Source organism: Phocoena sinus, chromosome 20, assembly GCF_008692025.1.
Source record: "Phocoena sinus isolate mPhoSin1 chromosome 20, mPhoSin1.pri, whole genome shotgun sequence".
Classification (NCBI taxonomy): Eukaryota; Metazoa; Chordata; class Mammalia; order Artiodactyla; family Phocoenidae; genus Phocoena; species Phocoena sinus.
Window position 1 is genome coordinate 6625647 of NC_045782.1, and position 25262 is coordinate 6650908.

General features: G+C 42.4%; 1 protein-coding gene across 1 annotated transcript; it reads left to right on the forward strand.

Moving 5' to 3' along the window:
* The first annotated feature begins 5163 nt into the window (after window positions 1-5163).
* LOC116744985 (myosin-1-like) lies at window positions 5164-25030 on the forward strand. Its single transcript, XM_032615134.1, is given in 41 exon segments — window positions 5164-5367; window positions 5467-5610; window positions 5724-5877; window positions 7186-7213; window positions 7986-8100; window positions 8187-8279; window positions 8418-8481; window positions 9130-9228; window positions 9324-9341; window positions 9344-9426; window positions 9580-9718; window positions 9922-10040; window positions 10131-10169; window positions 10171-10281; window positions 10400-10570; window positions 10697-11000; window positions 11095-11165; window positions 12227-12314; window positions 12395-12512; window positions 12803-12926; window positions 13015-13151; window positions 13247-13502; window positions 15865-16107; window positions 16195-16371; window positions 16454-16499; window positions 16502-16595; window positions 16847-16937; window positions 17017-17406; window positions 18008-18134; window positions 19930-20045; window positions 20208-20404; window positions 21150-21333; window positions 21616-21781; window positions 21873-21997; window positions 22385-22693; window positions 22781-22984; window positions 23311-23436; window positions 23527-23697; window positions 23782-23886; window positions 23987-24082; window positions 24878-25030. Coding segments are annotated over 41 exon segments (5799 nt in total).
* The last annotated feature ends 232 nt before the right edge of the window (window positions 25031-25262 follow it).

Here is a 25262-nt window from a genome sequence, read left to right on the forward strand (position 1 = left end):
ATAATAGGTACCACATGAAACAGTGAGATGTGACCTTTCTCCATATGAAAGCTACAAAGTGGCTGTAAAGTCTGGAGACAAAGGAACTATTATTCTATATATTATTATCAATAGGCAAGTATGTTTTCAGACTTCATGGCCCCCTGTAATCAGGTAAAGAGCCAAAATAAATGAATAAAAGTATCGATAGGGCTTCCCTGGTGGCGCAGTGGTTGAGAGTCCACCTGCCGATGCAGGGGACACGGGTTCGTGCCCCGGTCCGGGAAGATCCCACATGCCATGGAGCTGCTGGGCCCGTGAGCCATGGCCGCTGAGCCTGCACGTCCGGAGCCTGTGCTCCGCAACAGGAGAGGCCACAACAGTGAGAGGCCCACATACCGCAAAAAAAAAAAAAAAAAAAGTATTGATAAAATATGATCCCCAAATAAATTATTCAAATGTATATTAAACCCACATAATGATACGTATGATATGAATTTGGTGCAAAAACTAGCTATGGTAGCAATCTGAGTTACTCAGAGGAGCTTCCTGAGAGAATCAAGATTTTTTTTTTTAATAAAATTTTATTTTATTTATTTATTTTTGGCTGCGTTGGGTCTTTGTTGCTGCGCGCAGGCTTTCTCTACTTGTAGCGAGTGGGGGCTACTCTTCGTTGCAGTGCATGGGCTTCTCATCGTGGTGGCTTCTCTTGTTGCAAAGCACAGGCTCTAGGCGTGTGGGCTTCAGTAGTTGTGGCGCATGGGCTCAGTAGCTGTGGCTCACAGGCTCTAGAGCACAGTCTCAGTAGTTGTGGTGCACGGGCTGAGTTGCTCCGCGGCATGTGGGATCTTCCTGGACCAGGGCCCGAACCCGTGTCCCCTGCATTGGCAGGCGGATTCTTAACCACTGCGCCACCAGGGAAGCCTGAGAATCAAGATTTTTTAAGCTGGATTTAGTTGCGATGCATAGCCAAAAATATAGCCTTCCTGGACAGCGTAAAGGAAAAACTGAATGGTGACTTCCCTTCTGAATAGAAAGCAAGAGTATATTGGTTTAAATGGTCCTACAAGAGAATGACTTAATTAGATGTGTGGAAGTAGGTTCACAGATAATTTGGATTCACATTGGCCTTAGGAAGGGACTGGAATTGCTCCTCGCTGCACTGGCCCCCTTCACTGCGTTCCCATGTCACCCGTAAATGCTTAAGTTCCTCAGAACTTGGCAGTAATAACCAAAGCCAACATCTATTCTCTACTTATTGGAGAATCTATCCAGAGCAGTCAAAAGGCTGTCTTAAAATTCCCATCAAATCCTAGTGAGAGCATTATTAAAATGTTCTCTCTTTCTGAGAACACTGTGACATTTTGCAGATGCCTGATAAAGAAAGTGTCTAAGAAAATAAAATGATGTTCCTGTGGTCACAAAGCAGGTTAAGAGTTGGCTAGGAAAGCCCCTCTCAGACGCATGTTTTCTGGAAGACCCTTCCTGATAGCTTTAACCTACTGAGGTAGAAGAGTGTTACCAGCAAGCACACTGCACTGCAAATCAGGCAACCAGGGTCTCCACTGCTGTGTGATTTGTGAACTCTCTTCTGTTCTTTGAATCTCAGTTACTTTATTAGTGAACTGAGAAATATGGATTAGATAGTCCCTTACAGCAATAAAATCCTGTGACCATTACAAACAGTGTCTCCAGATATCTGCTTTCAGAAGGCAGCCTCTTTCCATTAAATCAACTGAAATATAAGTACAATAATACATGAATGGTTGCAATACAGGGTATATTAAGCAAATTTTGTCTCAGTCCCAGATAGACAATGCTGACATAAGAGAGCAAGACACAGAGGACAATAAAACAAATATTTTTTTTTAATTAAACATCAGATAGAAAATAACGTGCAGGTATTGTTTATAAGCAAAATGTGAAATATATACCATGGATAACTGATGGAGAAGTCACAGATGCTGCATAATTAGACAGAGAAATACCCTGTTTTCTAGTTTGTTCCTATGTTGAGTTTCACAGAGGAAAAGAGATTTCACAAGCAACTTACATTTAAAAAACAAAAGTGCAAGAAGTAGGACCACCCAGCTTGGCGAAGCCGTGGAATGATCTGACAATGAATCAGAGGCGACTGACTGAAGGAAACAAAGAAGCTGTCTATCTTTAGCTGCTCTTCATGAAGCAAGTTTTAAAATTAAATTTCCAAGCATCCTTGAAAAAGTACAATAAATGGGGGGAAAAAAATCATGGTTTCTTGGGAGAAACTAACAATCTTTTTCTGACTCTCTGGTAAAGAGCAGAAACTTTCCTCCCTAGTATAATATCTGCAGTTGTGTGGGCAGTTGAAAAGACTACACGTGGGCAATTCAGCGAAACACAAGAGCAGCAAGCAGCGAAGTTCAGGGAATACAGGTCACAGCTGGCTTTGAACAACACCTTACATTATTCCAAAGGCAGTCACTTCCAGGTTGCCAACAACTCAAATTATTTATAGTAGATTGATTTATACCACTCAACCCAATGTGAGAAGAAATATTTCTATTTATATCCAAACATCCTTTAATATGAGGGGAATTATACTTGGGAGACCTTCATCGTCAAAAACACGTTTTGCCAAATATGATTTAAGAAAGAGGAGGAAGCTACGTGTTTTCCTGACCCTGGAAAAGTCTGACCCTATATCTGATCCTATAAAAGTACCCCTTGGAATGAGTATGGTTTGTCTTTCCTCATAAAGCTTCGAGGTAAGTGTGTGTGAGGACAGGGCTCTGTCTGAAGGGCCAACAGGGATGCCTGGCTGCCTGCACGCATGCCACACAATCCTGGCCCGCACTGCCCATGGCAGCCCTTCCAGGGAATTACCAACTTACTACGCGGCAATTTTAATTAGATGTTTTGCTGTTCCCAGTCATTTCCTGCTTAATTTCAGAATCCTTCATGCTATTATTGGGAATTGTTAGCATTAATGAGAAGAAATTTGCTCTTTTTCTTACAGTTCTGACCCACTTCAAGGTTGCACCTCTAAGGTAAGATACTGATTTTTCTCATTCCTCGCAGGGAGCAAGAAATCCTGCAGTGGCTTGGAGAGTGGTCGGGGGCTGGGGTAGGGGTGGAGGTTATAAAATAAAAGCATTTCAATTTCAGGGCTGTTCATGCTTCCCTTGAAAAACTCTGAGGGAGGACTTTATAAACTGGTTTCTCATTAATTTATATCTTTTGCAATAAATAAAATGCTTTCTCAGAATCTTTAGGAGTTTTTAGATACAATTTTTTCCATTTCCAGCATTACAGACTGTATTTTTAAATAACTGAATTACAACATGCAATACAACATTTCACAGTGTTACTGTTCATTTACGGAGAAAAATGTATGGGTTGGCCAAAAAGTTTCGTTTCGGGTTTTTTCCATAAACATCTTTTTTTTAATTTATTTATTTTTGGCTGTGTTGGGTCTTCGTTTTCTGTGCGAGGGCTTTCTCTAGTTGCGGCAAGAGGGGGCCACTCTTCATCGTGGTGTGCGGGCCTCTCACTATCGCAGCCTTCTCTTGTTATGGAGCACAGGCTCCAGACGCACAGGCTCAGTAGTTGTGGCTCACAGGCCCAGTTGCTCTGGGCATGTAGGATCTTCCCAGACCAGGGCTCGAAACCTGTGTCCCCTGCACTGGCAGGCAGATTCTCAACCACAGCGCCACCAGGGAAGCCCCCATAACATCTTAATGGAAAAGCCTGAACAAAACTTTTCGGCCCAAATCAATAAATTTCCTATACACAGCTTTTACTCACCGCTGTATATATATAAAAAACCTTGAGATGCTGTCTAAATGGATTAATAGAATGGATTGAATCCTTGCCTTGGAAAAGTGGCTGAAAACTGCATATTGTTTCACACTCTGTAAAATGGACATTTTAAAAAATATAATATGAAAAATGTGAGCATTTTTAGCAAAATAAAGGATTTTACTTATGCTATCCAAATCACTGTAGTTTGAATAGAAAAATGTTGAGAAGATAAGCAAGTGCTTTTGAGTTTTCCTGGAAAAGATATCTTTTAAACAGTATGTAGGTTTCTTAAAAACTAAAAATAGAACTACCATACGACCCAGCAATCCCACTACTGGGCATATACCCTGAGCAAACCATAATTCAAAAGAGTCATGTACCAAAATGTTCATTTGCAGCTCTATTTACAATAGCCAGGACATGGAAGCAACCTAAGTGTCCATCGACAAATGAATGGATAAAGAAGATGTGGTACATATATACAATGGAATATTACTCAGCCATAAAAAGAAACGAAGTTGAGTTATTTGTAGTGAGGTGGATGGACCTAGAGTTTGTCATACAGAGTGAAGTAAGTCAGAAAGAGGAAAACAAATACCGTATGCTAACACACATATATGGAATGTAAAAAAACAAAAATACAATGGTTCTGAAGAACCTAGGGGCAGGACAGGAATAAAGACGCAGATGTAGAGAATGGACTTGAGGACACGGGGAGGGGGAGGGGGAAGGGTAAGCTGGGATGAAGTGAGAGAGTGCAGAAAGCACATTTCTGCTTTCCTTTATTAGGTAGTCCTTGTAAATCCCAAATCTATAATGAAAAGGTTTTCACCAGGTACTAAATAGTTCCTATAACTTTAGCAACATATTTCTGTTGATGTTTTAATTTATAAAGCCAACTTTGGTCCTTCCCCACACCCAACATGTGTTCTAAGAGGTGAGAAGGTGCCGTAGAAGGAAAACACTCCTGTCTGCAAGGTGCTTATAATCCCACTGGAAGACATAACTACAAGTGAAAGAGCTGGAGAAATCCCGCAGTCCTCTTAGCATGGTGTTCTGTATAAGCTGATGACAGGAGGCTTCTTAAGATTAATATGCAAACGAAACAGAGAAAGGAGCTACAATATCACACAGTAGATGAGCCAGAAACAACTGTCTCTTTCCAAATGCAAGAATAAGTATCTATCACCACTGGCACAGAACACAGACTGACATTTCACCTCCAGCCAAGCCAGGGAGTTGACCATACCCAAAAAGATGCTAGTGCTCAACTTGTCAAGGAATAATGTCGTGGGTTTTTTTAACGTGAATCGAATGGCTCAGTTGCTGATTTTCTATAATATCTTTACTTCCTCTGCCAGGCAGTGTCTTTGATTTGGCTGCCATCAATAACCCACAGCCATGAGTTCTGACGCTGAGATGGCCATTTTTGGGGAGGCTGTTCCTTACCTCCGAATGCCTGAAAAGGAGCGCGTGGAGGCCCAAAATAGGCCTTTTGATGCCAAGTCCTCAACCTTCATGGTAGGCTCTAAGGAGTCCTTTGTGAAAGCAACCGTGCAGAGTAGAGAAGGAGGGAAGGTGACAGCCAAGACCGAAGCTGGAGCTGTGGGTAAAACAACTGGAGGGGATTAGACTGGGCCCCACTGCCAGTTAGGGGAGCTGACACTCCTTTGTTGACCTGGCCTCTCTTACTTGACTTGACAGACAGTAACTGTGAAAGACGACCAAGTTTTCCCCATGAACCCTCCCAAGTTTGACAAGATCGAGGACATGGTCATGATGACCCACCTGCACGAGCCAGCAGTGCTGTACAACCTCAAAGAGCGTTACGCAGCCTGGATGATCTACGTGAGTTTGTTCTCACGGCCTCTGCTCATGCAGGTGGTTAATATTTTGAAAAATAGTATGTTATGAAGGTCCCCATGAAATAATTATATTCCTTTTTTTCCTTTACGATGCAGACCTATTGAGGCCTCTTCTGTATCACCGTCAACCCCTACAAGTGGCTGCCGGTGTACAACCCAGAGGTGGTGGCTGCCTACAGAGGCAAAAAACAGGAGGCCCCGCCCCACCTCTTCTCCATTTCTGACAACGCCTATCAGTTCATGCTGACTGGTGAGTGGCCTGACTGTTTTTCATACAAATTATTTCACCACCTATAATCACAACATGGAAAAGTTAAAAAGACCTTTAGAAATACTCAAATCCAGCCCCTTAGTTGCACACAAGAGGTGACTAAAGCACAGAGAGGTACACATTGTCAAGTGGGGATTAAAACTCAGTTCTCCTGATTCTATCTCCACGATTTTACCAGACTATGCTACTACTCCAACCCTAATATGTTTGTTTACATTCTCCTTGCTTAGACAGATATGATTTTATATATTTAAGTAACAAAAAGGTTAAATTAACAGCTGAATAGTATTGTCTGAATAGAATGAAAAATATACGCTCAATCATTTTAGTACCTAAGTTTCTTGTTGATTTTGAATTAGATACTTTAAGAAGTATTGTTACATCTTTAAAGTCATCAGAATCCATTTCAGAGATAATAGCCTCTCTCTGAATGAAAATGGTATTCGGGGACTACTTCATTCAAAAGGAAGTTGTCACTGTCCCCCTTAAAAGGACTTTATTCTGATTGAGGCACTCTCTCTTACCTGATCTTTCTTTGACCCAACAGCATGCTTTTGGGAAGCTGATCAGAATTAGGGCTGCAGTCTGGGACCTTGAGACAGAGATGTGTGTGTGTGTGTGCGTGTGCGTGTTTGTGTGTGTGTAATTGATCCATTTAGAAACTAAATCTCAATCTTGGCCTGATTAACACTATTTTGAACTATGAAATACAGTCCAAATCCTTAGAATATTGTGCATTTTTCAGTTATATGCATTCATTAGCAAAGAGCAGGCCACTGGAACCTATAGATGACAATTAGGGAATGTGTCTATGGAAAGGATTGCTCTGTCTTTTTTTTTTTTTTTTGTGGTACGCGGGCCTCTCACTGCTGTGGCCTCTCCCGTTGCGGAGCACAGGCTCCGGACACACAGGCTCAGCGGCCATGGCTCACGGGCCCAGCTGCTCCACGGCATGTGGGACCCTCCCGGACCGGGGCACGAACCCGTGTCCCCTGCATCGGCAGGCGGACTCCCAACCACTGCGCCACCAGGGAAGCCTGCTCTGTCTTTTAAACCAGAAGGACACACTTCCTGTGGGGCATAAGGAGTTTAAAACACTACACATTTTAATGTTTCTCTTCCCCAACGTAAGAGACATAATAACAACACCACATGTAACTTTACAATAATATACGGAAAAACCCCACTGAGTGTGACACTTACGCTCAATGCCCTCAGTGCTTCCCTATAGAAAGTTTTGTTTGTGTAACTAGTAGATATGCTGACTGTCCACTGTCTTTCTTCTAGATTGAGAGAATCAGTCTATCTTAATCACATATGTATTATTATTCTGAGACTTATTCCTATTTTATTTTCACTGGGAAAATCACAATCCAAAAGAAGAAATTAGTTCATGCCCCATAGTAAAGCAATGGCATAATCAGCCTGGAACTAAATATTGCTAATATCACTTATTACAGGGCTTGGATTGCATCCAAATATAAAATAACAATGTCGCAAATTACATCATTTGCTAGCCCATTCTTAAAAGTTCCAGAGCTTGCCAGGGATTAGGAGATATAAAACACCATGTCCACACATGGCCAGAACCCAGTACCGGACCGTGAGCACACACACCTTCTGAAGTTTGGGCAGTTTGCGAACGTTACCAGTGGTTCATTTTCAAGGCCTACTTGAGGAATGTCTATTCCTTCAAAGACCTAACTTGGGAATATCTTTAGTCTAAGGAAGCTGAAGAACACATGCATTGCTTCAGAGAGTTTTTTACTAATTGTTTCATTTACTACATAGTGCTTGAGGAGCTGCTTCTTAGACCCTTGAAGCCCGGCCTCAGCACCTAGAAGAGAGCCTAACACATTTTAAGCACTCAAGAAGTAAGTGCTACATGATTAATGATCGACTGTCTCAGATGCTTATCAGTGCAAAGCAACAGAAATATGGGCTAAATGTGGCCTGAAGAGAAAGATCTAGGGGACTCTGACAAAGACATATAAAGACAGGCACATAAGAGTAAATGCTAATGGAGGAAGTAGTTTCCTTTGTCACAGAGCTTAATTTCTCACACATATTTGATCACTGCTTGACAGTGGAGAATCCGGGGCTGGGAAGACTGTGAACATGAAGTGTGTCATCCAGTACTTTGCAACAATTGCAGTCACTGGGGAGAAGAGGAAGGAGGAAGCTACTACTGGCAAAATGCAGGCGGGTCTGATTGCCACGTCAGAATCCAAGCTGTCAAGTAAGAAACTCCCGAGCCCCACATGTGAGGACTGCTCTTGCCTTTGCAGGGGACTCTGGAAAATCAAATCATCAGTGCCAACCTCCTGCTGGAGGCCTTTGGCAATGCCAAGACCGTGAGGAATGACAACTCCTCTCGCTTTGTAAGTCTGTGGGTCACCGAAGGGTTTTCTCAGGTGTCCTCTCAAATGCCAGAGAAGGCTGTCTGAGTTATTAATTCAATCTGTTTTTACTCGTGTGCTAACAGTCTTGTATATAACATCATCTTTTTCACTTGCAAGGGGAAATTCATCAGGATCCACTCCGGTACCATGGGGAGACTGGCTTCTGCTGATACTGAAACATGTGAGTAACAGGACCTCCTAAATAGAATCCAGGAATGACAAATGATGGTTGGGAGGAACATCTTACAGCTCCTGCTGAGCCTGGAGCCTGTGAAACACCAGTCACTGCCAAACATGCCTGTGGGTAATGCCGGTCTTAACCAGAGCCCACAGTGTGCTTCATCCACTTCAGTCAGGAGCCAACGGTGCTCTAGAAACTGCCAGGAGTTGCTGGGCTTATCTGAAGGATGCCAGCCTCAGAAGAAATTTCAATTTTTTCTAAGAAAAAACTAAGACTGGGGGTATATAACTTGGGTTTAGTGTATGTGATTTCTTCCTAGCGTGAGCCTTGATAAATGTTGCTCTTAGTAACCCCTGTTATAAAGCGAGGAGAGACCCTGAGGAGGAACAGGTTATCAAGAATCAATTATATTTGAAATGTCAAGAATCTTCCGTATGAGAAATGAATATGTCTTGAGCCGGGCAACTTCAGTTTCCTTCTAGAGGCGGCAAGAGCAACCACAGTGGTGGAGACGTAATATGCGATGTCCCACGGGACCATTCAGCTGACATCTCCTGGGGCCAGTGAGATTTATGAACCCAAGTTCCAAAATCATTCCAGGAACTTTATCATTTTTCCCACTAATCCAATGTCTACTTTCCATTGCAGATCTTCTGGAGAAGTCTAGAGTCACTTTCCAGCTAAAGGCAGAAAGAGGCTACCATATTTTTTATCAGATCATGTCTAACAAGAAGCCAGAACTAATTGGTATGAAAGAGCTTAAATTTATTAAGTTAGAAGCCAATGTTTTTATTAGCACACCTTCTAACGTAAACCATACACCCTGAATTCTGTGCACCCAGAAATGCTCCTGATCACCACCACCCATATGACTATGCCTTCGTCAGTCAAGGGGAGGTCACAGTCCCTAGCACTGATGACCGAGAAGAGCTGATGGCCACAGACGTCAGTTACACATGCAGTTTTTTAAAAATAAGTCATTGTGTATGGAAATGACAACGACAACCTGCTGTAGGTGTGAATAAGGACACAGTATAAGTTCTTCTAAATAAGTTAGTGTCTTGTGCCCTAATTCTGCCCTCTCATCTCTCCTGGTAGAGTGCCACTGACATCCTAGGCTTCTCTTCTGATGAAAAAGTGTCCAACTACAATCTCACGGGGGCAGTAATGAATTATGGGAACTTGAAATCTAAGCAAAAGCAGCGTGAGGAGCAAGCAGAGCCAGATGGCACCGAAGGTACCAAATGAACCTCCACCTGGGTTAAATGAGAGAATAGAGGCAAATGAGCCCACTCCAAACTCATGGCTCCTTTGCACCTGAGCATATGATGGCCACATACAAATATAACCCCACACAGGAATGATTCATTCCTTACTCTGCCTCTAGGAACGGTGGGGTCATAGTGGGTCATGTTGGATGTCTGAATTGTGTCTCTGCAGTTGCTGACAAGGTTGCCTCTCTCTAGGGTCTGAACTCTGTTGACCTGCTCCAAGCCCTCTGCTACCCCAGGGTCAAGGTCGGCAATGAGTATGTCACCAAAGGCCAGAATGTGCAGCAGGTAATGGCACAACCTCTGTGAATCTCACACTTCCCAGGCCTTCAGGACACGTCTTTAATAACAGCAACGATCATTACTCTGTCTATGAAGGTGTACAATGCAGTGGGCGCTCTGGCCAAAGCCGTCTACTGAGAAGATGTTCCTGTGGATGGTCACCCGCATCAACCAGCAGCTGGACACCAAGCAGCCCAGGCAGTACTTCATCGGGGTCTTGGACATCGCTGGCTTTGACGTCTTTGACGTGAGTTGTTTGCATCAATGACAAGCCTCAAAGCACCCTTCCGCTTTGTGTCTGCTTTGCTGAGTCTCCACTGGATTTTCCAAACTCACTCAGACTCTTTGGTATTCGAAATACCCAGTTCAACAGCCTGGAGCAGCTGTGCATCAACGTCACCAACGAGAAGCTGCAGCAGTTCTTCAACCACCACATGTTCGTGCTGGAGCAGGAGGAGTACAAGAAGGAGGGCATCGAGTGGGAGTTCATTGACTTCGGGATGGACCTGGCCGCCTGCATGGAGCTCATCGAGAAGGTCCGTTTCAAGTTTTGGAAACTATGTTTTTTGAGAACTAAATTATTCACTGCACCTTGTTTAATTCTATAGACAAAGAAAAATGCTTATATAAAATTGTAACTTTGTGTTGTGGTCTGCTTCCAGCCGATGGGCATCTTCTCCATCCTGGAAGAGGAGTGCATGTTCCCCAAGGCCACAGACACCTCCTTCAAGAGCAAGCTGTATGACCAGCATCTTGGAAAGTCTGTCTAGTTCCAGAAGCCCAAGGTGGTTAAAGGCAGGGCTGAGGCCCACTTCTCCCTGGTGTGCTACGTCAGCACTGTGGACTACAACATTGCCGGCTGGCTGGAGAACAAGGACCCCCTGAACGAGATGGTGGTTGGGCTGTACCAGAATTCCACAGTGAAGATTCTGGCTTTCCTTTTCTCTGAGGAAACATCTGAAGCAGGTAATTATCAACAGAATTAATCTTTTACTTCATGTATAAAACTGAGGCAGAGAAAGCCTGTACTATGAGTGCTTGTGATTTCTCTTCCCCTTAGAGGGTGGCGGTACAAAGACAGGCGGCAAGAAGAAGGGTTCTTCTTGCCAGACCATGTCAGTTGTCTTCAGGGTACAAACTTCACTTTCTCTCTCTAATTAGGTTCAGGAAGTTAAATTTTACTTTACTATGTGGGGAAGGGTAAATAATCTTGCAAGGATTCTAGAACTAAATGTGGCTCCAGGAGACAGGTCAGCAGGTAGTGGTAGCATTGACTCTCACAGGAAGGTGTGGGGTAGCTTGGAAGAGATAGCTCAGTATATAGGAGACACAGGTGCCAGGTCAGAGTCAGTATGAGATGGTAAAATTCAATATTGGGGCTGGGAAATAAGGTCATTTGACACTTAAAAGCTTCTTCTGGGAGAAGATTAAGCAAAACATGAGATTTTCTTTGGGAGCGTCCAAATGGGATAGGTGCTTAGGTGTATATTGGCGTAAAACTGAAATGAGTAGACTGTGAAAGGTGAGGATAGAAAAACAGTGGTAGGATTTGGAGGCTGATCTAAAGAAGAAAATAAGAAATCAGGTGTGATAAGAAATAGCTTTTTAAGGAAAATTTACTTATCTTTTGACAATCCTATCTGTAATAACTGAAGTTCTAGTTATTCTGAAAGATCAGGATTTCCATAGGGTGGAAAACCTCTCACATTGGCAAGATGGCTGTCCGTTTTCTGCCAATTCGCAGAACAAGGCATTAAAAGGCCCCTTTCTATGAAACCAGCAGGAAGACACAGCTACGTAATTATAAGGAGTAAGCATGTGCTAGAGAAGCAGATACAACTGAAAGTTGGGTAAAGAAAGAAATGGGAGAGCTGGAAGAAGACTGTGAGTTTTTTGTAAATTGGACCATATTATCTGGGCAAAAGATTATGGGTAGAGTATTTCCATATGTTAAAATGCCGTAACTTTAACATATGCTAGGAAATTCAACAGGAATGAATAACCACTTCAACAGCGAGTTTATAATGCACAAAGATAGGGAAAATAGAGATATTTCCAGAGATATCTGCAAATTCAATCTGGATACTAATCATTGAAATTAAAACAGTATCATGGACCATGATAATTATGTCTATAAATATGAATGTACAAAAATAGTGTATTTTTAACCAAATATTCACATGGTTCCACAGGAGAATGTGAGTAAGCTGATGACCAGCCTGAGGAGCACTCACCCCCACTTTGTACAGTACATCGTCCCCAGTGAAACCAAAGCCCCTGGTAAGACACTTCTGATATCCAAACAAGCTCCAGTGTAACTTCTCATCAGACTATTATATGGAAAATGTATCTCTTTTTAGGGGCCATGGAGCATGAGCTTGTCCTGCAACAGCTGAGGTGTAACGGTGTGCTGGAGGGCATCCTCGTCTGCAGGAAGGGCTTCCCAAGCAGAATCCTGTATGCAGACTTCAAACACAGGTCAGACTTTCTCACTGTGAATTATTTTACAAGGTTCCTGTTATTTCATTTTTCAATGAAATAATCCTATCCTTTATAACTTCTATTAAAATTGAAGAGGAACGAATTTAACAGACTCCATATTATACCAAAAGTTTGACACCCTTTGAATATACAAAGACTAGATAAAGAGATAGCTATGATCGCTTGTTCATCTGTGTTAGACTACCCAACAGTTGTTTCTATAATAAGGCAGGAAGATTTCCTGTTGGTGACAACAGCTCTATCATTTATTTGTTTGGCTCAAACAGACACAAGATATTAAATGCAAGTGCAATCCCTGAAGGACAATTCATTGACAGCAAGAAGGCTTCTGAGAAGCTCCTTGGGTCCATCGACATTGACCACACCCAGTATAAATTTGGTCACACCAAGGTAATAGTCTCTAAGGCCCACCAGACACTATGCCTGTCCCTTTGGAGTCTATGTAAAGTTTCTGATCTGCAACTCTGCCCATGCACAGGTCTTTTTCAAAGCTGGCCTTCTGGGGCTGCTAGAGGAGATGCGAGATGACAAGCTGGCCCATCTGATTACTCGAACCCAGGCCAGGTGCAGAGGGTTCTTGGCAAGAGTGGAGTACCAGAAGATGGTGGAGGAGAGGTAAAATAGGAAATGTTACTAAACCCCATCAGCCTAGGCCTTTTAATTCTGTTTCCTGTTATACCTGACTTTGAACATTTCTGTTCCTATCACAGAGAGTCCATCTTCTATATCCAGTACAATATTCGTGTTTTCATGAATGTGAAAGACTGGCCCTGGATGAAGCAATATTTCAAAATCAAGCCCCTCCTCAAGAGTGCAGAGACAGGGAAGGAGACGGCCACCATGAACGAAGGATTTTAGAAGACCAAGGAAGAGGTAGCTAAGTCAGAGGCAAAATGGAAAGAACTTGAAGAGAAAATAGTAACTCTGATGCAAGAGAAAAATGACCTGCAGCTCCAGGTTCAATCTGTGAGTATCAGAAGCCATTGCTTGCAATCTGACGCTAAAATTTCAATTCAGCAGTTGCTAGGGGAGAGTCTAAATTCCACCTTATTAAGGGACTGATTATCAATCTTTCTTAATTCACAACTCCTCAGAATGTTCCATAAAATTTCATATACAATATTACTGAAAAGCTCTGTGGTAGGATTCCTGTCTGTTGAGAAGGGAAAAATAAAAGCATTTTTCCTTTCCCCCTGTTGTTTCTCCTAGCAAAATATGGGCAGTAAAGAAAGTGATCTTTGTTCCCTAAAATTCTCCCTGCTGAAAAATGCAAATAAGAGCAGTGAAGAAAGAACGATGTTGACAGTGAAGAGCGAGGAGACTTTATGATGAGAATGTATCAACTCAAAACCCATATTCTGAATTTTAAAATCTATGGTCCCCTGGCAATTTCCCTCTCAACTATATCTTTAGAAAGTCTCTAGGACCTGAAAGAATAAGATCATCGCAAAGATAATGGCAATACTTTCTATAAATAGTGTCAATTAAGCAAAGCATGAGAAATAGTACTGATGTTCTTGTTTTGATGTCCCAAGAAATATCCAAAGGCTTAAGAAGAAATATTCGATCAACACCACTATCTAACCCATTTCTGTGACCCAAATGACAAGAAAATTTCAGCTGCCACCATTGAAATCAACAACAGAAACATTGAAAGCTACTCTCTAGTTCTCTGAATTTAGAAGGGAATCTGCACTGGTTCCAGTGGGCGCACAGGTTTTAGACACGTAACTAGAAAAATTAAAGAAAAATGAATTATAAATACCTAGGCTGGCACTGTGACTTTCCTTGTGGTTTTTTTTTTTTTTTTTGCGGTACGCGGGCCTCTCACTGCTGTGGCCTCTCCCGTTGCGGAGCACAGGCTCCGGACGCACAGGCTCAGCGGCCATGGCTCACGGGCCCAGCCGCTCCGCGGCATGTGGGATCTTCCCAGACGGGGGCACGAACTCGTGTCCCCTGCATCGGCAGGCGGACTCTCAACCACTGCGCCACTAGGGAAGCCCTCCTTGTGGTTTATGGAGACAATGGTTTTCCAAATTGAGGAGGGGTTCATCACACCGTCAAGAATCAAGAGACAACTGTATGGAAGTTAATTTCTCTCAGTATAATATGATCCAAGTATAATCAGTATAACTGATCTAAGTATACTCTTCTCAGAATAATATGACTTCTTTTCAACATTATTCTATCAACTACCCATTTAATAAATATTTCATGAAGTTCCAAGCATTAGGGATACAACCTTGAGCGAGAGACACAGTCCCTGCCCTCAGAGGGTTTATATTCCAACTCCTATTTCTTCTCCTGAGAAACACGCTTGCTACTTCTCTAGCACCACCTTCTAAAATGTTCCGTTCCCCTTAGCTCTTCCGCATGCTCCCATTAATTCCACCCACTCTGTCACTGTAGCATGTGTCTTCCCTTTAATTCACTTTTCTGCTAAATACCCAACCATTTTCTTTGCTTTCCATATACTAAACTTTTCTGGAAAATAATATTAAATAAAGAAAACTAACCGAAGTTATATACCAACACATTAAACACAGGTTATCATGCAGGGGAGTAAAAAAATTTCCTTGGCCCTCTTAGGGTTCCTTGGCTGGATCTGAAAATTAAACTGACAAGGACAGATTGACAGGAGAAAAACAAACAAATTTTATTTAATTTTTATGTGCACATGGGAGCCTTCACAAGAGAATAAAGACCTAAAGAAGTGGCCAGAGCATGGAGCTTTTATACCCTTTAGACAAAGAAATGATAAATAAGTGAAGAATTGACAAGACAAAGGGGTCTGGACTGGGGTAGTAAGTGCTGAAGAAATAACTAGGAAGATAAGGCTTAGTTTAACAAGGTTTGTTTATACAGCCTTCTCAGTCCTAAATTCCCCACCTCTTGTGATAAGAATGTCTTCTTTCCTCCCAGTACAGGGAGGGGACCTTCCACATGGAAGTTTTATGACCTGTTTCAGGGAAGAAGGGTGAGGGGAATGGGTCAGGGTGGGCTTCCTATTTCTGCTCTTTTCTCAAACTCCTTTAGCTTAAGATATTCATTATGCCAAGGTACCATACTTTGTGATAGTGTATCCTGAACCCCATCATTAATAAGTATAATTTTATTATAAATTCATCAGGAATTATGACAAATTCCTTTTTTAAAAATCTCCAGTGCCGTAAGTGGAGTGCCCAATAAATATTTCCTAAATGATGGAAAGCTAATAAAAATTAACCAAAAGCTTTAAAGCACCATTTATTTGTTTGGTTTCAAAATCTTAATAAAATCTGAAAATGTCCACAGAACAAGATCTAAAGTGTCTACTGTCCCTTCTCAGGAAACAGCTAGCTTGGCTGATGCAGAAGATAGATGTCACCAGGTGATCAAAACCAAAATCCAGCTTGAGGCAAAGGTCAAGGAGGTGACTAAGAGAGCTGACGATGAGGAAGAGATCAATGCTGAGCTGACGGCCAAGAAGAGGAAACTGGAGGACGAATGTTCGCAACTGAAGAAAGACACAGATGACCTTGAGCTGACACTGGCCAAGGCTGAGAAGGAGAAACATGCCATAGAGAACAAGGTATGAAATATATTTGTATACAGCATATAGAGACTCTGCCATCTAACTAAGCTGCTTTAGAGATAATCTCTTCCTTAATCTTTCTAGGTGAAAAACCTCACAGAAGAGATGGCAGGTCTGGACGAAGTCATAGCTAAGCTGACCAGGGAAAAGAAGGCCCTCCAGGAGGCCCACCAGCAGACCCTGGATGACCTGCAGGCAGAAGAGGACAAAGTGAACACCCTGAACAAAGCTAAAGCCAAGCTAGAGCAGCAAGTGGATGACGTACGTCTAGGATTATCAAGGAAATTATTTTCTTCAAAGGGAAGCTAAGCAATCCTTATGACTCAACATTATTTACATTTAGCTTGAAGGATCTCTGGAACAAGAAAAGAAACTGCGCATGGACTTTGAGCCAAGAGGAAGCTGGAGGGTGACCTAAAATTGGCCCAAGAATCCACAATGGATATAGAAAATGATAAGCAGCAACTTGATGAAAAACTCCAAAAGTGAGTATGAGAGAATTCAGTTGTAACCTGCTCGTTGTCTGGATCTCAAAAATATTACTTCGCAGCACACAGAAAAAAACAAATAATGACATCTTTAACTTTTGTGTTTAATGAAAATGGTATAGTACTGACTTGTAAAACATGCACTTAGCACTTCCTCAACACCAGCAGTACAAAAACGTTCAGTTACACATAGAGAAGAAGACTGGCAAGAGGACAGAGTATGAGCTAATGTGTTGCTCTCCTAACAGGAAAGAGCTTGAAATGAGCAGCCTGCAGAGCAAAACTGAAGCTGAACAAACACTTGGCATTCAACTGCAGAGGAAGATCGAGGAGTTACAGGTAAGTCCATGATTTCCATCAGTTTCATTCAACATGACAAAATACTAACACAAAGGAGCTAACGTTGAGCTTTTCCCAGGCCCGCATCGAGGAGCTGGAGGAGGAGATCGAGGCAGAGCGGGCCTCCCACGCCAAAGCAGAGAAGCAGCGCTCAGACCTCTCCCGGGAGCTGGAGGAGATCAGCGAGCGGCTGGAGGAGGCGGGCGGCGTCACATCCACGCAGATAGAGCTCAACAAGAAGCGTGAGGCCGAGTTCCTGAAGCTGCGCCGGGACCTGGAGGAGGCCACCCTGCAGCACGAGGCCACGGCGGCCACGCTGAGGAAGAAGCACGCGGACAGTGTGGCCGAGCTGGGGGAGCAGATTGACAACCTGCAGAGGGTCAAGCAGAAGCTGGAGAAGGAGAAGAGTGAGATGAAGATGGAGATTGATGACCTTGCTAGCAACATGGAGACTGTCTCCAAAGCCAAGGTACAATCATGATTTAAGTCTTAAAGAGATTTCTGTAGGACAGGTGTGAGTGAGCCTTTCAAGAATCACTAGTAACTGGCAGGAGGAGACTATGGCAGGAGGCTGGTCGCAGGAAGGGCAGCTCCCATGTGATGGGGCCAAGTGCTCCGTCTTTACAGGAGAATAGCTGTCCCCAAAGAATATGCATCCTGAAAACTCAAGTTCTTTCCAATAAAAAATACAATTCAATGATGTATTTTGAAATTTCTAAAACACCTCACCTTGATTAGGCTTTTTGTTTTTCCCTTAAGCACAAACATATAACCTGCTTCTCAAAGAAGTTTCATGAGCTGAGTCATCAAGTATCACTATTCTCATATCACAGATAAGCCAACTGAGTAAAGGCTTAGTTTCACAAAGCAATTTCGTGGCAGTAGGTTTAGACTATGTGTCTTGTTACTCTTTCCATCACAAACTAAGGCCTCAGTTGTTTTTTTTTTGTAAAGGTAGTTTATTCTCAAAATAAATGAGTACTGCAGCGCCTATGGAATGCTTAGATTATTGCAAATTTCTATGGTCCAAATACTTGCTTAAGATGCCGTTTACCACTTTTTGAATGCAGGGAAACCTTGAAAAGATGTGCCGTGCTCTAGAAGACCAAGTGAGTGAACTCACGACGAAGGAGGAAGAGCAGCAGCGGCTGCTCAGTGACCTGACGGCTCAGAGAGCGCGCCTGCAGACGGAATCAGGTGGGCCATCTACCAGTGTTGACCTTGAATGATAAACTTATCTTGGCTATCCAGTTGCTGAAAAACTCTACACTGAGTTATCTGAGCTCACATATGACCTCCCTGGGAGGTGCCGCTCATATGAACACCTTATTGACCACCAGCATGGACTACTTTCTTCCTTTCTGTCTTTTTGGTTTTGCGTTTGTTTTCTTTTAAATGGAGACCCAGGCTCTCTTATTTTTTAACACTTTAAAGCAGATTTCACTCTAGTCTAAAAGTTATCTAATAAAAAAGTGTATCCTGACAGTATTTACTTTTGCTTTTCAAAGTGCTTCCACAAGTTAATTACTTTTTTACCCTCATTAGTCTGTGTAATGTTATCCCCATTTTAAAGATTTCGGATTATGGTAGTGATGAAATGACCTGTCCAAGAACGCTTACTCCAGTCTTTTCCCTGAAGTCTTGCCAATTGCCGGTAGCACCACAGTTAAGTAGGGAAATATTCAGGACCACAACCCAGCCAGGAGCATTCAAGTGAGGTACACAGAGTTTTGATTATCCAAATAGGAGGGTCTCTGCATTTACTCCTCCCCCTATCAACTTGTCCAACTTGCTACCAAAGTTCTCCTCCCCAAGTGAGAGGTAACAAGATGGAAATTGTTTTGTGGGTCATTTGGACCATTAACGTAATAGGTAGATCAAATTGTTGGAGAACCACTTTACTCTTTCATATTCAAATATTGTTCTTTCTAGAACAAGGCTCAAGTAAAGCTTTTATGATTGTTATACAGTTGATAAGTACACTTTATGAAAAAGAAAAACTGTATTCACAAATAAACAGAATGCTCCCTGTAGTTTCTTTTCCTCATTACATGTTTACTCCTAGTAATTTAGGGGTACGGAAAAAAAAATGGAAGCTGTGATTCTTATTAAATGTTAAAGAGATAAGGCTTACAGGTAACCAGTTCAAAAATGGTGCTGAAAGTGTTTTCTCTCTTTTTAACATAATACAGTTGACCCTTGAACAACATAGGTTTGAACAGCTTGGTCCACTTATACGTGATTTTTTTTCTATAAAAACATACCACAGTACTAGATGATCCAGTTGGTTGAATCCATGGATGTGAAAAAAGAGGACTGACTGTAAAGTTATAAGCGGATTTGCAACCATGCAGAGGATCGAAACCCCTAACCCCAATTGTTCGAGGGTCAACTATATAGTATATTTTCTGAATTATGGTGCTTAAAGAATGGGAGACAAATTTAAATGCCACTTAGTTTAAGAACTGATTAGTTATCCACAAACCAACTCGTTCTTGGGGTGGAAAGACACTTGATTGTTTCTTAATATAAAAATTCTTCCAGGATTTTCCTTCAAACATCGTTTCAGAGGTAACTGCTCAAAGTCTCCCATTTTCCAAAGAATAAATTCTGTTTCAATCAAGTTTCAGTGAAAGGTAAACTAGTACAACACTGTTGCCTTACACAAAAAACACTGGAATGTTTTTTGGTGGTTTGCTTTACATTTTTTTTCCACATATTTCTTCACCAATTTCTACTGGGATCAAATAATTTGAAATATCTCCCCAAATCTTTTGTGTTGTTCAGAAGTGTGTAATCTGCCTCAAAGTCTTCCCTACTTCTCATTTTCACATAGATGTCCTCACCAGGGTTGAAGTGGAAATTGGTGGTTTGCTAAAATCCACACTCTCCATCACGTTTCAGACCCAGCTCCCTTTCCCCGCTCCAGTTTGTAATTTAGAGCTTTAATTTCCAAAGTAAGGTTGAGTTTTCTGGTTCTTGATCTTTATAGGTGAATACTCACGCCAGCTATATGAAAAGGACTCATTAGTTTCTCAGCTCTTGAGGGGCAAACAGGCTTTCACACAACAGACAGAACTGAAAAGGCAGCTTGAAGAGGAGATAAAGGTTAGCCCTACTTACAGCTGTTGTTGTTTCTGTCATTATCCTTGCTTTTGAGATTGTTTTCTGCTTACTTCTACAGATTTTCTTCTGGTGGCCTACAGGGGCTTAGGGACTAAACATCACTTTAAAGATATAAAATTAAGTCACCAATCTCTATGTTCTCAGGCCAAGAGCGTCCTGGCCCATGCCCTGCAGTCAGCCCGCCACGACTGTGACCTGCTGCGGGAACAGTATGAGGAAGAGCAGGAAGCCAAGGCTGAGCTGCAGAGGTCAATGTCCAAGGCCAACAGTGAAGTTGCCCAGTTGAGGACCAAATACAAGACGGACGCCATCCAGCACACAGAGGAGCTGGAGGAGGCCAAGTATGTTCTAGAATTACCTAAAATGAAAATAGCTCTGTTAACAAAGTGCACTTGGTATTAAATACCACATGGGCAAATGTCCATTGCTCCCCAAATAAAAACCTACGAAAAATCATGCATGACATAAACCTAAGCAAGAAAAACAAATACTCTAGGTTGTCTAGGGAAAGAAATTAATTTAGAGGGTAGAAGGAAAAAGGACATAGGGCAAGAGGAAGCTGAATGATTATTTTTTAAAAGGGGAACTTCTGACATCATCCTATCCATACAGGTGTAGATAAAATAAGAGTCAATTGTACTCTCCTGTGCTGCTCCTCCCTCTTAGCCATTAATGGAAAAATCGGTCCAGGGTGACAGATATGTAAGAGAAAAATAATCAGACTTTAAAGCACAGCTCCTCCTTTTGAGATGTAAAAACATGGTTATTTGTAGAGGAAAAAAGAATACAGTGTTAAAGACTATAAAAAGTAGACACTAAGCTCTGTAATAAGAAATAACACATATTGTTGTTAAAGGTCTAAATATTCAATGCAATCAAAAGTTCAAGACTGAACTTAAGAGGCAGAATCTTATTCAACAGAAAGTTTAAGGAAGGGACCTCATTCAAGAGAAAGTTTCAGGAGAGATCTAGTCATTTATTCTGTGAATAATGTAGAGCCAGATAGGAATTATAATGTTTTGGTGGATGCCTTAGAAGAGTTTCTGAGTGACCATTCACTTCTATTGTCCTTATTTCACTTTTTAGGAAGAAGCTGGCCCAGCGTCTGAAAGATGCCAAGGAACACGTAGAAGCTGTGAATGCCAAATGCGCTTCCCTTGAGAAGACCAAGCAGCGGCTCCAGAATGAGGTCGAGGACCTCACGATTGATGTGGAGAGGACAAATGCCGCCTGTGCAGCCCTGGACAAAAAGCAAAGGAACTTCGATAAGGTAAGTTCTGCACCAGTTTCTGTCTCAGCATTCAACATGTGATTAAGGAGAGCCTCCCACCTTCCATGTGCCTATTCAAACCATCCGAGGGCTGTTCTCAGCAGCTCCAGCTCCATGAGTAGGTGGGGAGGAGGGGGTACTCCTGTGCTTTCTACTCTTCTCATTCATAATTATTTTTCAGTCCCCGATCATCTCAACTCTGTTTGAAAGTTGCCAGAATAAATGGTTTTCATCCCATCAAACTTTCTCCACTCAATTTCTTGACCATTCCTTGCCCCTCAGGTCCTATCAGAATGGAAACAGAAGTATGAAGAAACTAATGCTGAACTTGAAGCTTCCCAGAAGGCCTCCCGCGCCCTCAGCACAGAGCTGTTCAAGGTTAAGAATGCTTATGAGGAATCCTTAGACCAACGTGAAACCTTGAAGCGGGAAAACAAGAATTTGCAACGTGAGTACATTTTACCTTTTCTTCAACAAAAGATTTGAAAGAATGTTTTCCCTCACTGAATGAATTAAAAAAAATTTTTTTTCATGAACAGAGGAGATTTCTGACCTCACTGAGCAGACTGCAGAAGGAGGGAAACACATAAATGAACTGGAGAAAAAAAAGAAAAAAGTGGAACAAGAAAAGTCTGAAATTCAGGCTGCTTTAGAAGAGGCAGAGGTAGACTCTAAAACCATTTTGAGAGGAATTAAGATCTAATACATGCAAGAATAGGTGAATCAAGAGAAAAGAAAAATAATTTTTACTCTGGGTAATAAATATGAGGATGGAAAATTGACCATGCATACAACTAACATAACTGGACATCAGGAATGGTATGCTAGACACCGAGAAAGCAAAGATGAATAAGTTAAGGGCCCTGCCCCCATGGGTATTAGCTAGCTGGGGAGACAGAATTATACAAAACCAACACCACCACAATGCAGAAATTTCTGTAACAATGGAATAAAGATGCGTTATAGTAGCACAAAGGTAGGAACTAATTCCTATCTCTAGAACACTATGCATTTCCGTTCCCTGCTAATGTCACCCCTTGCTGTCATTAAGGCATCCCTTGAACACGAGGAGGGAAAGATCCTGCGCATCCAGCTGGAGTTGAACCAAGTCAAGTCTGAAGTTGACAGGAAAATTGCTGAAAAAGATGAGGAAATTGACCAGCTGAAGAAGAACCACATTAGAGTTGTGGAGTCCATGCAGAGCACGCTGGATGCTGAGATCCGGAGCAGGAATGATGCCATCAGGCTCAAGAAGAAGATGGAGGGAGACCTCAACGAAATGGAAATCCAGCTGAACCACGCCAACCGCACGGCTGCTGAGGCCCTGAAGAACTACAGGAACACCCAAGCCATCCTCAAGGTAAATGGGCTCAGGAGATGGTCCCAGGGCAGTTGGGGTGACTGCAGCCCTGAGAACAAGGTGTCTCAATGATCGTTCATTCCACAGGATACCCAGCTCCACCTGGATGATGCTCTCCGGGGCCAGGAGGACCTGAAGGAGCAGCTGGCGATCGTGGAGCGCAGAGCCAACCTGCTGCAGGCCGAGATCGAGGAGCTGCGGGCCACCCTGGAGCAGACGGAGAGGAGCAGGAAGATGGCGGAGCAGGAGCTCCTGGACGCCAGCGAGCGCGTCCAGCTCCTGCACACCCAGGTGAGTATAACATAAAAGTAAAAAATACAGTGGACTGAAAATGAAATTCTTGCTCAAATCTTAGTACTATCTAAAAATGTATTCATAATGTTTTATGGAGGTTAAAGTTTAAAATATCTTTGGATTAACAATATTTTTGTTTATATGAACTGTGACATTGAGTTGACTGTCTTATAGAAGTATATTGTCAACTCAGATAATTTATGGAACAAGAAGGGATACTAATTAGTTACCTTAATTAATTAGTTTGTGGGTTCATTAGAACATTGGACATTGTAATTTTGCTCTCATGTACTTAGTATTTCTAAATTTGATATTTTAACCAGAACACCAGCCTGATCAACACGAAAAAGAAGCTGGAGACAGACATCTCCCAAATCCAGGGAGAGATGGAGGACATTATCCAAGAAGCTCGCAATGCAGAAGAGAAGGCCAAGAAGGCCATCACTGACGTGAGCAGAGGGCCACACGGGGGTGGTCAAGCTAGAATCTTGATGGGCTGTCTCAGCTCTCTCTACTGGTTTTGTTTTACTGCTAATTAGGCGGCCATGATGGCCGAGGAGCTGAAGAAGGAGCAGGACACCAGCGCCCACCTGGAGCACATGAAGAAGAACCTGGAGCAGACGGTGAAGGACCTGCAGCACCACCTGGACGAGGCTGAGCAGCTGGCCCTGAAGGGCGGGAAGAAGCAGATCCAGAAGCTGGAGGCCAGGGTGGGTCTCTCAACCTGTTCAATTCCCAGCCTGTTCATGCTGCTAGTTACAGCCAAGTGGCTAAACACCTTTGTCCTCTTCCAGGTGAGGGAGCTTGAAAATGAGGTTGAAAATGAACAGAAGCGCAATGTTGAGGCTGTCAAGGGTCTTCGGAAACATGAGAGAAGAGTGAAGGAACTTACTTACTAGGTGACCAGCCTTACCATATAATTCAAGCCTACTGCTTTCAAGAAAATAAAAATGAGTTGTTTTCAAACAATGACACTATTTTCTACCTCTTTCATTCCAGACTGAGGAGGACCGCAAGAATGTCCTCAGGCTACAGGACTTGGTGAACAAATTACAAACCAAAGTTAAAGCTTATAAGAGACAAGCTGAAGAGGCTGTAAGTACCTCCCCGGTGAGAGAGAAAGGTTCAGGAGCAGGGCCAGGATTTGTGGAGACTAAAGCTCATAGAATTTAAGAGGCTTTCATTAAGGCAAAGCACACAAAATTGGGAACACAAAATTAGGTTTGAAAATGAGTATTTATTTAGAATGAAAAAAATCTTACCACTAATTATTGGATCCTTAGAGATGCAGGTTCATTTCTTCTGAGACCTCTAGCAGTTTTCCAGACAAAGCAGTGTAGAGATGCTTCTTGATTACAACCCACCTCCCTCCCTAACCAGAACACTCTACTCCCAGCAATTCCCAGCACCCACAGGGGCTGTGCAAATGAGCACTCTGAATCTAAGCCTTATTTAAGTTCATGGTGAATCGACCTCAGAACATTTCTTTTCCATTTGGCTGCAGTTATCTTTCTCATCCAGTTAATTCTAAAACCTTCCTTAAGGTTCTCCACACCCAATACTACCACAGTGCCTACTTTTTAAAGTCTGTTCCACAGAAACAAGGCTGATTCAAATTCCTGCTACTTTGATATCCCTGTTGTCACTGTAGCATCTTAAGTTTGTCAGGAAGAGAGTCAAGTGAGAGAGAATGAACAGGGGGTTGTAAGCCCACCAACACAGAGGTGAATATGTGGGATGCCCTACCCCAAATAGGTACATCACCAAAGAACAGAACCTTTTGCTTTCTCACTCATGAAGCAAATCCTATAGCTGCTCCTAGTAACAAAGGCAGTAAGAATCAGAAAATGTCAAATTTTCTTGTTCTCTCAAATGCATTTCTTTTCTCAGGAGGAACAAGCCAATGTCAACCTCGCCAAATTCCACAAGATCCAGCACAAGCTGGAAGAGGCCGAGGAAAGGGCCGACGCTGCCGAGTCGCAGGTCAACAAGCAGCGGGTGAAGAGCCGGGAGGTTCACATAAAAGTCATAAGTGAAGAGTAATTCATTCAAATGCTGAAAGGTGACCAAAGGAATGCACAAAATGTGAAGTTCTTTGTCACTGTCATGTCATTGTAATGTCAAGGAAATAAATCTGCAGAGAATTTTGCAATCTAAAAATACATGTGTCTCTTAATTACAAGCTCAATAGTGCTACTAGAACTAATTCATTTATTCAACATTTGTTATGCTCCTACTGTGTGCAGTCAGAGGCAATGACAAAAAACAAATGTGG